We start from the raw sequence: 16,471 nt of genomic DNA on the forward strand, positions 1-16,471 counted from the left end.
GTATTGTATCATTCGTATGTGCTTTGCTGCGAGAACTAGAGCCTTTGTTCACACTCATAAGAACACTACTGGAAATATTCACTGGTGGTCATTGCAGACTTGTGTGTCACTCTCTCAAGCACAAGCACTCCTGACGCTTGCAGAGGCTCAGGTAATGGATCTCAGCAAACTTGTCAATATGTACCTCCAATTCCGTTCACTGAAAGGAGCAACTAGATTGGTCTAACGCACGGAATTACTCCACAACGTTTGAGACATGTTCGCGTTGCTTTTATTGACATAGTCAATTTCTTAAAGAGCGGGGTTGACTTAGCGTCTTGAGATTGCGCACTGGGAGAAGCGATTTGTAGAGAACTCCTGTAACTAGTACATTATTGACTATATAAGAAGCCAGAATGCAGTGGATCCGTCCTTGATAAGTTTCACAGGCCAGTAAAATGTTATAAATCAGAGTGAGGAACACAACAAAACCGAAGAAGCTAGTTTAAATCTCGTCATCTTAAGTCAACCAGGTTCAAGGGTGTACACTCTTCACTTGGACTGTGATGTGAGAACAGGTGGCCAGTCGACTGCACTGTTCATGGGCTTTGTCTCAAGACCTTAACCACTTTTTTTTCTTACAGGGTTTTTTGTGTGAAAGCTTAAAATGTTTATTTTAAGGTAGCGCCTAAATTGTTTGCTACAATTCAAAATAATACAGCTGTTTGTAATAACAAGTTATCAATCATGCTGTGTGGATATAATGTCATTCTACACAACCAATCGCTATAGCAAGAAGGCCTATATATATATATATATATATTTCAATGACCTTCAAAACATACAGTCAAAGTTAATATGAACACTGGTCATAAAATATAATACATATATAAATAAAGTGATAATATATATTGATGGCTGTGGGTATGAAGGAATTCTGTAAAAGTTTGGCAAATGCATTTAGTAACAGTTTAGATTTTTAGAGTATTAGGCTTCAGGTGTCTGGAAGTTTGTGGTTTTGGTACCTTGGAAGTGCTTGAATTTTACTCTTAAAAAGCTGTATGAATACCACTTTTAAGCTTAGTGAATCACTTTTCCTTTCCTATTGTGTCCTAGCTCCACTATGCTCACAGTGTCCTTCAGTAATAGTGTGGTAAACTAACTTTGTTTTTGTTCTGTACAGTGTTTCATTAGCATTGCATAACATGGGCAGAGGATGGCTGGGGACACCCATAGATGAGCTGAAAAGAATGCCTCAGTGTGCCCCCCCTTTGACTCATCTGAAAGTAGTGCCTAACCATACTGTCACTGTCAGGGTGAGTCAAGAGCCATTTGTTCTGTACGTGTTCCTTTTATGTGGTATGTTATAAAGAATACTTAATACAGACATAAAAAGAATGTGTGTGCAGATGGGCATTGCGTGATGGGTCTACACTTTGTGTTTTAATAAGAGAGAACAAGATAGGAAAAAGTGGGTGAGAGAATGCAGGCTGTTTAGATAGATAGATACAGTGGGTAAGAGGAAAAGGGAGACAGTTCTGGGCAGTGTGAAGTCATCCTCCATGATCCCCTCAGGGCCTCTTGTCAGTAAAGCTCCTATCAGACTGTGTCCTCCACTACTAGTCCCACAGGAACACTGTCGGCGCTGCCACCCGAGCTAGATTCTCCCCATCACACACTAAATCACAACAATACTGGTGTTTTAATTACTGTTCTAAGAAAATCACATCCGTGCATTAAAAGCAGAAGAGCTTTGAGATGTTTAGTCAGCCAGCAGAGGAACATATGACTTTGGTAAAACAAGTGTCAAGCTTGTAGGCCAATTATATCAAGTTTTAAGACAAGGCAAGTAATGAATGCAACCAAAGTGACTGGCTTCTTAATTTCATCTACCATGCCATGCCAACTATTGCATCTTTTTGATATGCAAAGAGAAAGCAGACATTGCAGTCATCACTTCTCTATACACAACAATAACATCTAAAGACATTTCATTTTCCCTGCCATTCTGTTTCCTTGTTACAGACGGATCTCCTCAGAGAGGGAGACGTCCCTGTTCCATACCCCTCCAAGTTCAAAGATGCGTGGGATGATGTGTCTGTGAAAATGCCCTGCTCTGAGAAGAATCTGTTTCCTATGGAGACTGAGGTATACTAGTGCATCACAGCTTTGAATGCTTTTTAAAACATCCCAATGTACCACAGTAACATTAGTTACTGTAGCTAGGTATTGTAGCAAAAGCAATATGTCATTTGTTATGTCATGCAGGATGGAGGTGGTGTCCAAAGTCGTTGGGAACTGATCCGCACTGCCTTGCAGGGAGGCTTCAAAAGTTCTCTGGATGTGAGGGTAAGATGACTGTTCAGGGCTGGACTGAATTAGGCTGAATATAGTCGTCACTAAGACCTAGAAACAGCTTTTTACATGTGAAATGACTTGCATCCATCCACACTGAAACACCAAAACCTAGAAAATCAGCTAACCGTCTTCTGCTCCCCCCTCTTTATGTTTGCAAACAACTACAGCTAGAAGGAGTGGGAAAGACAGTTAACTTTGTTTGATCTCAGCAGCTCAAACCTCCGTTCTGGCACCTCCAACTCTCCATGATCACTTATATTGTGTTTTAGTAGAACTGAATTTATAAAAGTTTATAAATATGTGACCTCAGAAAAATGGGCGACATAAAGTCGGCTTCTGAACATGCCTGAGTAGTCATATGACATCATTTTGGCAAAATGAGTCCAGCTTGTAAGCATTTTTGAAGAGATTCTTTTCGGGTATGAAAAAAGTCAGAGTAGTGTGGATCAAAGGTTAGACAGTGAGGACAAGAATGCCTTGCAGGATGCCTTCAAATTTCAAATTTCTAATATACAAAACCTATTCCATGAACAACCACATGGTGGCAGAGTTTGCAACAAATATACTGTGTTAGTATTGAATAGTATAGTATAGTATTGAATATACTGTGTAGTAAGAATCTGTGATCCAAAATATTATACTGTTAATCTGCTGCAATTTATATATTTAAGAATAGTCTTCTATGAATAAATAACTCTTAATTCTTCTTTTTTAGGATGCAATATTGAGATACAACATAGCCCATGCAAAGAAATGGGACTTCACTGCCCTGAACCTTCTTTGCACAGAGGTAAGCTGGTTAAAACATGACTCGTTCATAATTTGATTTTTATAGACTGTTATTGTACAAAAGATAAAGCAGGGAGATTAAAATGGTTTCCATAAAACCTACTGACCATACCGTATTGCCAAAACATGTCTTAGGTATGCTTCTTTGCTCAGCATGAAGCATATGAAACTTGAATGTTGTTGGGTGGGAAACCTCTTTAAACACAATACTTACATTTTTTTTCCAATGTATTAAATTGCTATATAACAGGCTTTTATATTTGATCATTTAAGATAATTGACTTATAAATAAACACCTCATAAGTTAAATGCAGCCAGTAGTGTGTATCGCAGCTCTGGCAGTCAGCCCTTGTGAACTTTACCATGTAGACGTGGCAGTTATGTTTAACGCACCTTGATTAATTATGTCTTTAAAATTTACCTTAATTGAAGAATGAAGCCGACACTGAACTAGAGTTGTTATCGCAAAGGGAGCCTGCTTTTTTTTCTTTTTGGCTGCAAGCCCATCAGTGCACGTCTTCCCCTCCCAGTACCTGGGAGTCTCACAGGAGCAAATAGGCATCATACAGTAAGGACAGATGAGCACAGAGCATGGCAGCAGCAGCTGTTGCAGGTGAACCAGGGGAATGGCTTTCTTTTTTTCTGTCCCCCTCATTCTCTCATTTCTGATTCTCTGTTCAGACACTTATGGACTGTAATTACATACCTGTTGTTACACAAACTTCTTCCCATGTAGGATTAATATTTACCTGTCTTTCATTGTTATGAGATTACTTATTAAAACTATTTTAGAAATGTACACAATGTATCAGTTGTTTTGCAGAATTCCTTCCAGAAATATTGTACATACAGTAGTGGTAGTACTGCTTGTCTTCTGGAAGTGTATTCACTTCAAAGCAAGTCCACATATATACATACACAGCTAGGAGCCTAATTTGGTTACCTACATTTAGTGAAGTATGTAGTTAATTGTCAGATTATTTCTAAGTGAGTTCATGTCTTAGTCTGTGCCATTAGGAACAATATCATTATTCTAATGGAGCTTTTACAATTAAGTAGGAACATTTGATACTTGTTACAGTCCTTTCTCATCACTGATTACTCAGATAATTCAGACCGTTCCAAAATGGTCTTTTTTTTCTCCCCCACTCTCAAATAATTTCGCAGAGTAAAGCAGAGAGCTTGGTAGATCAATAGCCGCCTGTACCTTTTTATAGCTTACTCCAATTTAATTAAAAGGTCCCATTAAATCTGTAAGGAGTCTTCGTAAAGCCAGCAAGAAACTCGCCCTTCCAGGAGTCTATTGCGTCAGCAGCTCCACTCACTGTCCTGAGCACGGCATTTTGCTGGTGCTCAAGGAGAAGGACATCAAGGTTTGAAATCAAACTTTTATGATATGTGTAGTAATTGACAAAAGTTAATAGATACATGTGTACGGATACAAAATACCTACTGGTTGTGACTGCTTTCTGTCAGTTACATTTCTATCAGTTGATGGATGCAGGATGAGGGAGCGCACAGAGCATCATGCCAACACAGTGAGCAGGAATGATTAACAGCTGCCATTCCACAGCAGACATGCAGCATCTGACGAGATTTATCTATCACACACAGACTAATGTAGTGAAGAATCACATAGAATTGTTTAGCTATTCTTCTTAGGCAACCCAACCCGATTAATAATTGAGAGAATAAATTTCCCTCATACCTTTTTTTTAAATGTTACTCCTCTTTTGCTGTAGTTTGAATCCTAACTGTTGTACCCCTGAGCGAAGACCACCTAATTAAATCTGCAGCAATATTTGTGCTGCACTGGGGTAATTGTCAAGAGGTACATTGCCCCTGGGCCAGTGATTGACACCCCGCTCAACGTGTAATAGCTATAGTAGGGGAAAAAAAACAGTAATCCAAATTAGGACTTGTCTGTAAATTGTCTTTCCCCTGCCAAATGAAACTGTCACTGTGTCACTTTCTGATGAATGTCTGAGCGCTGAGCAGGAAAGCAGTCCAGGAGTAAGTACGGCTGATGTTCCAATACATGAACGTTCAGCTGCAAAGGCAACAACAGTGGTGGAAGAAGTATTCAAATCCTTTACTTAAGAAAAATTAACGATGCAACACTGGGAAAATACTCAGTTACAGGTAAAAGTACTGCATTCCAAACCTTACTTAGGTAAAAATGTCTAAGTATTGTTAGCAAAATCTATTTAAAATAGGGGTTAACCCTAACCCGTTTTGTTGGCAACAACCCTAACACTGTCGGCAACAACCCTAACACTGTCGCTTTCACTTTTGTGTTTTGTTGCTTGTTTTATTTCGATATCTCTCACACAATGATTTAAAAAAAAAATTAAACGTGAGTGTTTGACACAAAATGCAATTAAAAACATTCATGGAAAACCTCTAAATAAAAATGTGAAATGGAGACTTGCGTAGCTTGAGCTGCCAGGAAATAAAAATAACTTGTAAAGACCAGAATGGATGGAAGATCAGAGTGTAATCGATCATTAGCCTATGCTGCAGTAAATCCGGGTTGTCCCGTTGGAGCACAGTTTGTCATATGTATTGATGTGAAAGGTATAGTTTGTGTGTGGAGCCTAACCTGCGTGTTACCATTGTGGCCGGCTGCTGTAGCTGTGGAAGGGCTGCGGGATCATCTTTCTACCCTCATCCTGCCGCATCACCAGCTACCATCTATTAGTCCCACAGGAGTGCTTTATGATGTCTGCCAGCTCATTACTTCTGACAGCATTTAGTCAGACCTGCTCTGCAGCCATATAAATGCCCCCCCGGCCAAATCGCCCACCAAAGACTTCCTGTTGAAAATCAAGCCACCCTGCCACTCTCTCCACAATTGGTCATTTGCATTTGCTCCAGAAGCTCTATTTAATCAGCTCGGGCTCCCCTGCTCACCTTGATAGAATAAGGCAAGTGATTGATGACAGTGACATTCGGAGCCAATACACTCATAAGTGATTGCGTTGTAAATCTGGGTCTATGATGGAATAACTGGGTGTTTATTTTAGAGGGAATTGCAGATGGATGCTGAGGTAAGCTACAGGCTGAAGTATGGATGCCTCGGCCGTGGCAGGCTCGCTTCCAGATTGATGGTAGTTTTCCTCTGAAACAGGTTCTGTGTAGTGAGTAGCTCTGCAGCATTTCTATTTCTCCTTTCGCCGCTGGACGGTTGGGATTATTGATATCTGAGGAGTGGGAGTTCACCGTAAAACAACAATAAACATTACCTTTACTGAAACAGAGTTTTCTTGTTAGATATGAAAGAACTGAGGATCCTTAGATATTGGTTGTTGGAGTTGGGCTATAACCTCAGAGTCACTATCAGTTATTAAACAATTTAAACCTTTCATCAAGCAGTTGGCTGCTTCCTGTATTTTTCAGGGGCATTCTTTCTCTTTGTCTTAACAAGACAATATTAAACCCTAAAATAAATTGTTTGAGTTATTGAAAAGAGAATTTCATGTTTCACATGTATTTCCATTCGAAACGGAGTTCTTCATTTGTTATTGCTTATTATGAAAAAAAATGTGTCACTGAACCAATCTGTTTTCCAGAAAGTAAGAATAATAGAGTTTTAATGGAAAATATGAGAAAGTAAAACAAAATTGTATTACCTATTTTCTGATATTTCTCGTTGATGTTTTTGTTATTATTACTTTTTGTTCTCACTTCGGTTATCTATATCTTTACTTACATGGAAAAGCGGGGACTGCCAATCAAAGAGTGAGATCTAAACTGTTTAAATTTACTCTTCTCTCCCAAAAACAGAATAAAAAAACAAAGCCTCAAAATCTCATCAGTTACCTTTCGGTAAGGGCTGTCAAGTTAAAGTGGTGAAAATATTTGAAAGATAGCATATACTTTATTTATTTTTTTGGTGACTAAAATAAGTTTTCTTGCTGCCCCCTGTCCACAGCAGTGCATTGCTCAGCTTCCGCCCTGGTACTCCTTTCTGCTTGCCAACCACCATTCTGTAGATAAATGCACTGACTGGATAAGCACCTTATACAACCTTGCTATAAAAACCCAAACTATCCCTTTAATGATCTTGTTGGATTTATCTTCTACTAAAAACCGGTGGTGTTACAAACTAATATGTCACTTCAGATCTAATCCGTCACTCTGACTGCTGGCTCTGAGTAACTGCCTGCCTAACTAGGCAGTCAGCTCAACAGAGAGATCCCATTTAACAATACTTCTGCCTGTGTGTCTCTTTTTTTCTCTCCTCTCTCCAGTGTCTTGAGCATTGTGAGGCACAACATCTGTTTGAGGTTATACTACCAGCTATGGCTGACCTAGCACTCAGTGCTCCTCGCCTCTGCACAATGGTAAGTCAATGTATGTTCAAAGGGGTTTACGGGATTTGCGTGAGGAAATTTAAGGGTGAGCTGTTGCGATGTAATGGGTAGTGGGTTTAAAAAAGCCAATAGGTCAGCAGTGTAAAGGTCTATAGGAAGGATGATGTAAGAGTGTGTGTAGTCAGCAGGGGAGGTAAGGCAAAGGGTTATACAAGATCAGCTCATGAGTTACAACGGCTAGATAATGAATGCCCCTTTTTGGTCCATATCAAGAACTGCTTCATTAGAAAAGACGGCTGAGAGAGGAGAGGTCAGTCTCATGTCCAGTCATCCATCTGATGTGTTATGCTTATGAAATTTAAAATTCAGTCTATTCCTTTGGACTTCCACACCAGCCCTTCCTACTGTGAGCAGTAAATTTCAAGAAACAGGGTTTGATATCACCCCCGTCAAATCTCAGAGGCCCTTGCTTTTATTCACAGTAAATGGCGCTGAACCATGTGACAGATCTTTTAAATGTCATCCCCATTTGTCTTAATGTTCATGCTCTGTCATCAATTATAGCAATGCAAGAATTCCAAGATTGGTATTTTTGTAATTCAGTTATCTATTTCAGAGTCCTGAGATTGATTTAATAAAGTTAATTTAGCTCCCAGTCTGGGCAGGATAGGAAAATCCTTTTACTTGTTACTGCAGACAGAAACCAGGGGCAGAACGTCGAGGATGCTCAGGTTTAACTAAAGGAGGGAATTTCTGCTATAGATTTCACCTCAAAATCATTTTTTAGCAGTTGGATAATGAAGCTTTCTGACTCTCTGCTTTGTTTTGCTGTATTAAGCGTCAAGGCTAATGTTTATGTGTGTGTTATTAGAGCTGGTATTGATCTGCTAACTAGGCAGCCTTGGGAGGCTCTTTAGCCCTAATCAGTGAAGATAGATGGGCCGCATGTGTCTGACTGAACGAACCTGGGGGAGAGCAAGAAAACCAGGACCTTAATTACTACCACCCATTAACCTAATTGAACTCTTCTCGTCTCTTCTGCTTGCTAGATTGCTAAGCTAATTATCTGCCCCCATTCGTCCTCAGACCTACAGTACTGCACCTATGTAACCTTGTGTGTTTCTTCTGCATCTCTCTACGTTTCCCATTCATATCTCCAGTCCCTCCATTTTTGTTTCTCTGCTTTGATTCAGTTTTGACTCTGATTTAAGTCGCTTTTCTCTCTCCCTTTCTCTTTTTAGCCAATTCCCCTACTGAAGTCAAGGATGAACCACTCCCTGACTCTGTCTCAGGAGCAAATAGCCTGTCTTCTGGCCAACGCCTTCTTCTGCACATTTCCCCGACGCAACTCCCGCAAGTCAGAGTACTGCAATTATCCTGAGATCAATTTCTACAGGTAAAGGCACACACACACACCAGCAAACACCACAACACACAACACACAACACCACCAACCACCACAACAGAAACATGATTTTCAAGAAAACCGGAGAGACAAAAAACAATGATCAGTTGCTCACTCGGGCAATTGAGTCAGCTGCAGTTGTTAGTTTTTTATTCACAAAATGAGATTTACCTCATGGGTCTTCCGCTGAGTCCCTTTGTAAGCCATTACTTTAAGCAGGAGACTGAATAGATCTTAGACGCAGATATTGATCCTGAGTCAGCCTCATTGGTCTGTAAGCTTACTATGCTTTTGGATAAGAGCACAATTAGACTCACTGGTATCGTTGTACTTTTTTTCTGGTCTTAAAAGATTGTGGTACGTCCTGTATTGCCCAGGTTTTATTGGTGTGATAACGGGGTCAAACCCATTCAAAGATGTGTATTATATTAATGATTCATTACAACTATCTCTTGCAAACTGGTAGAATTGTGATTGAGTAGCTCTGTTTTTGGTGATCCTACAATTCAGAGGAAAGTAAACTGATTTCCATAAGGGGGCACTACTGCCTTGAAAACCCCATATACAGGAATTCACTGCTTTTACTCATTTAGTTAGTGTCCAGTAAATTTACACACAATAACACTGAAGTTTCTTTTTTAGCATAACAAAATAAACTGATCCGACCTAGATGCTAAACAGAGTTACAGCTTGTGGTATCTCATTTGTTTTTTGTCACATGTCATATTTCTTATTCGATAACTATAAGATTACATTGGGTGCTGTAACTGCCCATATCACTTTATAGACTTGAGGGTGGGACTGTGGGCAGAGAATCTCCTTGAGCACCATTTTTCTGTTATGTCTTTTTTTTGTGTGGGAGAGAGATTCTGAGTAGGAGTGTTAAATTGGTGTTCTCTGTTTCTGCCTACTCAGAACCAGTGGTCTGTTAAGAAAGCCTGGAATGGCTAATTGAAACAAATTGTTTGTTTGACCGTTTTTAAAATGCACACCTGTCTATCTGTCTCTAGGCTTCTCATAATCTTGAGGTTATTTGGAACGGAGGGAAATGATGCATGAATGCAGTCAGCCGCATACTTGTAAGAGTGATGGCTGTTACATTCTTCTATCTGAAGTACGCAACCTCTGCTCTACTGGTGTAACGTGTGCAGATGGCAGTGGAAGGTGTTGCAGTAATGCGTTATGTTGTGTGTTATCACAGTTTTCTGGAATCAGTCTTTGTTAATGAGCTCCAGTGTGTTCTCTGTTGGAAAAAGATTTCTTTGTTGTAATTTGATTTGTTTTGTTAATATAGCTGATTCTAGACACTAACATCACATATTTTTGTCACAACTAATAGTTAGAAAGTTGAGATGCTTTGTATAGGTGAGGTGGGTTAGGTAACAATGTCATAATGAGATTTTGTTATACTTAGACTTAGACTTCACTTTATTGATCCCTTTGGGTTGACTCCCTCAAGGAAATTTATACACACTGGACATAGTCCAGATATCATCTCAACTCAATTTCACTGTATTTCTCCTCATTAGGGATATGTGTAATAACTTCCAGGGTTGTTGCCTGACATACTGGAGATGTCGGTTTGGTAATACCTTATTATGATAGTGCTTACACTCTTTGTAGAACATGAAGGCTAGTTTTAGTACTCTATAATTTTGATATTCCCTGCAATCTGCATGGGCCCTAACTGCTATCCACAGTCTAATTAGCCATCTGCGCTCCCTTGGGGGTCGATCAGTATTATTTTTATGAATCCCCGGGATGGTCGTATTGATTATGCGTGATGTGGTACACCATCCCCCCACCCTTCAATTCAGTCATTTTATCTGGACCTTAATCGTAGTCTCACAATCAGTCATCTGTATGTGGTGCATGATATCTGCCTCCACATCAAACATTAGTGGCAGGCACATTGAAGAGGCCTCTGTAATAATGTAAGCATTGATTCCAGTTGGAGGGGCTGGCTGTTTCAGACCCGTGCCAGCACTTGGTTGCAGGCACTTGGGCCTGCCTTCACCATCAGCATTTCTGCCGGCAGCAAAATACAGGAAAGAGCATGAGAGGAAAAAAAAACTCTTGGTGTTTCTGAGAAGATAAGACAAGACAAGACAACAAGTGCAGTCTAAAATGGGCCCTGGATCGTTACTGGCCCTCCCTTTTCCCCCTGTAATTGAGGGAGTGTCCGTCACTTTGCTTATCGTCTACAGTAGCGGTCCGTCTCGGACAAGCAGAGCAGCAAGCAATCTGCTGATTGCTGTTTTGGCAGAACTGTCAAGGTTTGTCCTCCGTTAAGTGATGGATAGATTCCAGAGGAGGAAAGAAGGCAGACTTATCTCTTTAGCTTGTGTTTTCCGCTGTTTGAGAAGAAAATGACATAGAAAACCTGTTTAACAGTTTAGTCAACAGTGGAAGCTCATTTTTGAGAAATAAAGCCTCTGTTTTTGTTTCTGAGTTACCATGAGATGGCCAACCTCATTTGCAAGAAAGCAACCTAATTGGTAATGGGAAAACTGTCAGGAACCGTATCTCCTGGTGCACTTTATATAGTAAGTAAGGTTGCAGTAAATAAGAACCAAATAATTAATGTGACTATTCTTAAAAACGAAAATTTCTCCAATATATTTTGTGACTAAATCCTTCATGATTAGTTGCTCTTCTGTCCTCAGCAAAGTATGATTTGTGGCTTTACTGGAAATCTCACCCTCATCCAAGTGTTTCACTTAAGCCATCTCATCCTCCAGGGTACATTATGCCAAAGTGACACTGACTAAGGGGATTGGGGTGGGGGGTTCACAGTGCATGAGTAAGGCGCTGTGTAAGTAAAGTAAATAGTGGGGGGAATTGCATGTTATACGCAGGAATTGCCTTTAATAAATGTTTTTTTTCCTCACTGAGGGACTTTTAGTACAATACATTTTTCATTTTATTTTGTCCACTCTGATTTAATTTCTTCACTAGTCTGTGCAGAAAGCGGCGGGAGAGGAACAATATATGATGAACTCTGATTAGTCATCAGCTTAGGTCGCTCTTAATGGAGGGAGAGCACCAGTATGGGTTGATTTAAGCTTTCCACCCAACGCTCTCTCTCCCTCCTCCCTCCTCCCTCCTCCCTCCATCCACCCTAGTTTTTATGGTAACTGAAGAACTGAAACATGGCCTCAGGGAGTGCCATTGTGTAAAGGATGGAGATAGATGGGATAGACATCATGCCAGTTTAAAAGCTTGACCTCACTCATGGCATGCTTTAGCATGGTTGTGCAGTGAGCTATAGATAATGACTCTGAGTGACACATTGAATTTTCTTTTTGTCAGAGACTCTCAAGACTTTCACATGTACTGTTTAACAAAATCAATACCCTACAAAATCTTTCTTGTGAACTCAAATTCCCATTTTCTTTTTGTTTCAGGTTATTCGAAGGTCCTTCACCAAGAAAAATTGAGAAATTTAAAACTTTGCTGTGTTACTTCAGAAGAGTTACACAGACCAGTAAGCATTAAAATATTATACATGATGTTGCAGCAACTCTCTCTATAATGCTCTCCATATTTGTTTGTTGAACACTTTTTGATTATGATATTTTGTCTTTTCTTAAGAGCCCAAGGGTCTTGTTACATTTACAAGACAATCATTGAACAATCCTCCAAACTGGGAAAGGTATTACTTTACTCTATTCTACTATGTTATGAATTTAATGACCTGAATTTAATGTGATTTTGCTATGTTTTAAATATTATTTGCACACACAGTGACACACAAATTTAAATGTCCCTACAACTTCATTTAACAAATCTGAATTGACCACTCAAACAACATTCAAATATCAGAGTTTCTATGTGTCATCATTCATTCCTACCATAGAACAAAATGATGTTGGTGGCGTGTGCATCAAAATGTTTCAGGAAATATGTATTAATTCATTTTTAATTTACTGGTCATTTGGTTCCCCTCAGAATACCAATCCACCTCACATCCAAACCTGTAGATTTTCTTTAGTGCATACACACTTTGCTGAAGCATGGTGTGGCTTCACCTCTTTAACTATGAAAGTATTATATTGTGTTAATACACTTTGGTGAAAGAATATCTTTTTTTTGTCAAGTTCCCAGACTCAGCTGACACGCCTACATATCACTAGTAAGGGGACGATTGAGGATGACGGTTACGGGATGCTGCAGGTAGGAATTCCTTAACAATTCTGTATCTCACTACTTATTGAACCTGGCGTAATAAAAGTATGCTTTCCTGCTAGCGCCCCCCAATAATTTAAAAATGATGCCTTATTGTAACATCGGCTTTAGAAACTTTGTCAAAACACGTTTGCTCAGAGTGTCAAATTTTATGTAGCTTACAAGTTTTGTACTTGTCACTGTGGTCAGACCTGACAAAGAAGACTCTGACCATCATCACGCCTTCATTTTAGCTTTCTAAAGTCAAAGAGACTCTGCTGCTTGTCTGAATAGTTGTCCACTACCTCCAGAAAATATAAATCAGCTGTATATTTTTTGTGCATATCTGAGAAGGTTATTGGCTGCATTGATTCACCCCGTCTCCTCACTCCGGTCGGTGTTCCAGGATGCTTGTGCATTTTTTTTACTGTGGCTTGACAGTTGATGTACACACTTGAGTAGCTCAGAGAGGCAAGGGTGGAGGAAAGGACCCTGGGGTGTGGGGATGAGGGAGAAGGAGGTGCATGGAGGAAAAGATGACGAGGGCGAGCCATCTCACTGGGGCGACCCAGTGGGCCAGGAGTCCTGCAGGAGGATTGATGGGTACCTCAGCACAGGCCGGGCACTGGCTGTGCGTTGAGTTTCGATAGGGCAGAGTGGGCTGTCATTCTGTCACGAGGTGAGATTGAAGGGTGAGGGGGGTGAGGTTAGGGGTGAACCAGTAAAGGAGGTGAGGAGTTGAGCGACTGGTTAGACAACATACACACATGCACATACAAACACACTCACTGTCACACAGATTGACGTAGCTGTGGGCCAGTGAGCAGAACCTTCACCCCTGACAGACTGTTTAAATAGCAGCATTGTGACTGAATGTGGCTGCTTATACGTGCCACAAAAACAAGGACTGGGCTTACATGGCATGAAGCTCCAGTATCACAAATATTTCCTTAGTGAAAAGGGAGGCCAAAAAAATAGATACAAGCATCTGTGACTGTGATCTCATCAATAATTTGGGTTTGTATCAGATAATGATGTAGTTGTTTATGTAATAGGTTTATGAAAAAAAATGACCCCAGGTATATTGTGGCATTTTGGTTCTGCAGTTTCTTGTAAATTATTGACTGACTATACACACTGACTCGATATACCTCCAATATATCGACCCAGCCAATTTATAGCTGTAAGCATTAGTGATCCTATCACAGGGAATGGCAACAGACTTAACCTATATTTAAAAATAAAGGTCTGCACACATTTGCAGATTTTAAATTACTGCTATGCTCACCATTAATTGCTACGATTTCCTGATTTGATTATTTACAAGCAGGAAGCAATGCAGTGATCCTTACACATTTATCTATATTAAATGACCACAGTGGGTGACAGTTAATAAGGAGACACTAATAGAGTCATTTGTTCAAATAATGAGAGTGACAGTAACTACATCTCCCAGTTCTTCTCAAGTGCATTGGATGGGCAGGACAAAGGGCAATATATTTATATAGTTGAATCCATCAATTGTTTTGTTTTGAATATATAACTGCACACCATGCACAAATTGAGTTTGTCATATGGGTCCCAGTCGATTTTGAATTCAAGAATGTTTGAGGGCAATGACGAAAGCTGTTAGGAGAAGAACATAAAGTTAGAGGAAATAACTCCTCCATTTTGGTTAACTCTTCTGTTTATTTTGTTTCTTTTTTTCATTAGGTGGACTTTGCAAACAGGCTTGTAGGTGGAGGGGTAACAGGACATGGACTGGTCCAGGAAGAGATCAGGTTCCTCATCAACCCTGAACTGATTGTCTCTCGCCTGTTTACTGAAGCTTTGGAATACAATGAATGCCTCATCGTTACAGGTATGTAGGGACACACATACATCAATAACTAATGAGCCTCTTGAACCCTTTTGACTTTTACTTTGTTTAATCCAGAGCCTCATATTTCAAGTATGCGTATTCCATCTGTTCTGTCCTCCCTTGCGTCAAGCATCATTCTCAGTGAATGAGCTTCGCCAAAGTTGTGCCTAGTCACCAGTTTTGTTTGTGATTTAAATCTCAGTGGAGAATGAAAGGGCTGTTGACCTCAAGAATCCCCTCCCTGCTTTTTACAAATGATGTGGTTTGTCTGACTTTGTCGGACTGTGACCTCGAACACGCACTGTTTGCAGCAATATAGTGAAAAGCCCCTGTTGGCTTGGTAGCACGAGTCCTGTTTCAGTAGTAAGGTTGAGATGGAGCATGTAGTTGATAAGTGGATTGGTGTAGCATCAGTAGTGTTTCAGGCATTGTACTAGACTTCTGCGTGTTCTAACCCTCACCTCATGATAATGAGCTCTGGGTAGTGAATAAACTAAAGAATTATATTGCACCAGTGGCTGAAATAATTTGTCTGGTTTGGGTGTCCGGTCTCACCCTTAGAGACAGACCCCAGAGCAGACCCAGAGAAGTCTGGAGGGATTACATATTCTTCTTGGCCTGAGAGCACTACAGGATCTCCCAGGAGGTGCTAGAGAATGTGGTTAGGGTGAAAGACACCTCGGCTACCTTGCTTACGCCACTTTGGGATAAGCAAAATGGATAGATAGATGATTACTTAGAGTTATTGCCAGTTTGTTTCTGTTGTTGGCTGTTTAGTTACCATAACGCACTTATAAGAAAAAGTAATGGCACTCTCAAAGGCATCTTTGTGGTGTACATTCACACACACACACACACACACAGTAATCTCCTCATAGAGACACTGGATATTAGGACAGGTTATTTATAGGCTTCCACCCAGTTAACGCTTTCTGTGACGCAGTGCTTATTTGACTACAGTGTGCAGGGAATGGTCGCAGGCCATTGTGGAGCAGAAAGTCTGCCAATTAGCATTTTGTGGATCAGTAGTTAAAGAAAACCAATGTGATATGCAAATTAAAGACCAAATGGGTATGATGCTGTATTAATGGTGTATGTGAATAAAGGACTCAAATACTAGTAAATACCAGTATTACAATCTATATATGAAGTTCTACCACACTGAATACTTTGAATGTAATGCACCTTTATGTCATGTGGACTCTTCCTAAAGAAACTACACACATCTGTGCATCTCTGGCCTTTCTATTGTGACACTTAACATAGACTAATCTTGTGTTGTCTTTGTCTCTTGAGTTATTTTCTCTTGTTCACTGAGCTCTGTGTGTTTATTGGGCTCCATTCATTTTTTTTTGCTGTCCTTCCATCCAGTCCGAAGGTAAATCCATTGCATTGATTCACTTGGAACTGCCCAGTTATCCTTCATTTCTCTCCAGCAGAATTGCTCTATTTTTCAACCTCCAACTCACTCTGCTTCGGTCAACCTGTCTAAATGTTCTGCCCTCTCACTCGCCTCCCTCCTCCTCCTCTGGCCATCCTATTTTTTTTCCTGCCTTGCAGCTGTACCTCGCCCACCACTACTGGTCAAAGTAAGGC

General features: G+C 40.2%; 1 protein-coding gene across 1 annotated transcript in view; it reads left to right on the plus strand.

The window, feature by feature from the left end:
• The window catches only part of parga (poly (ADP-ribose) glycohydrolase a), a 25,647-nt gene that overhangs the window by 1,985 nt on the left and 7,191 nt on the right, over positions 1-16,471 (plus strand). The window contains exons 4-13 of the mRNA XM_035663479.1: positions 1,163-1,295; positions 2,005-2,127; positions 2,248-2,328; positions 3,053-3,127; positions 7,380-7,472; positions 8,684-8,838; positions 12,255-12,334; positions 12,442-12,502; positions 12,948-13,023; positions 14,728-14,875. Coding sequence (XP_035519372.1) covers positions 1,163-1,295; positions 2,005-2,127; positions 2,248-2,328; positions 3,053-3,127; positions 7,380-7,472; positions 8,684-8,838; positions 12,255-12,334; positions 12,442-12,502; positions 12,948-13,023; positions 14,728-14,875 — 1,025 coding nt within the window. The remainder of the gene's footprint in view (positions 1-1,162; positions 1,296-2,004; positions 2,128-2,247; positions 2,329-3,052; positions 3,128-7,379; positions 7,473-8,683; positions 8,839-12,254; positions 12,335-12,441; positions 12,503-12,947; positions 13,024-14,727; positions 14,876-16,471) is intronic.

Source organism: Morone saxatilis, unplaced genomic scaffold (assembly GCF_004916995.1).
Source record: "Morone saxatilis isolate NCDOM2014 unplaced genomic scaffold, NCSU_SB_2.0 Contig19, whole genome shotgun sequence".
In the NCBI taxonomy this organism is placed as follows: domain Eukaryota; kingdom Metazoa; phylum Chordata; class Actinopteri; family Moronidae; genus Morone; species Morone saxatilis.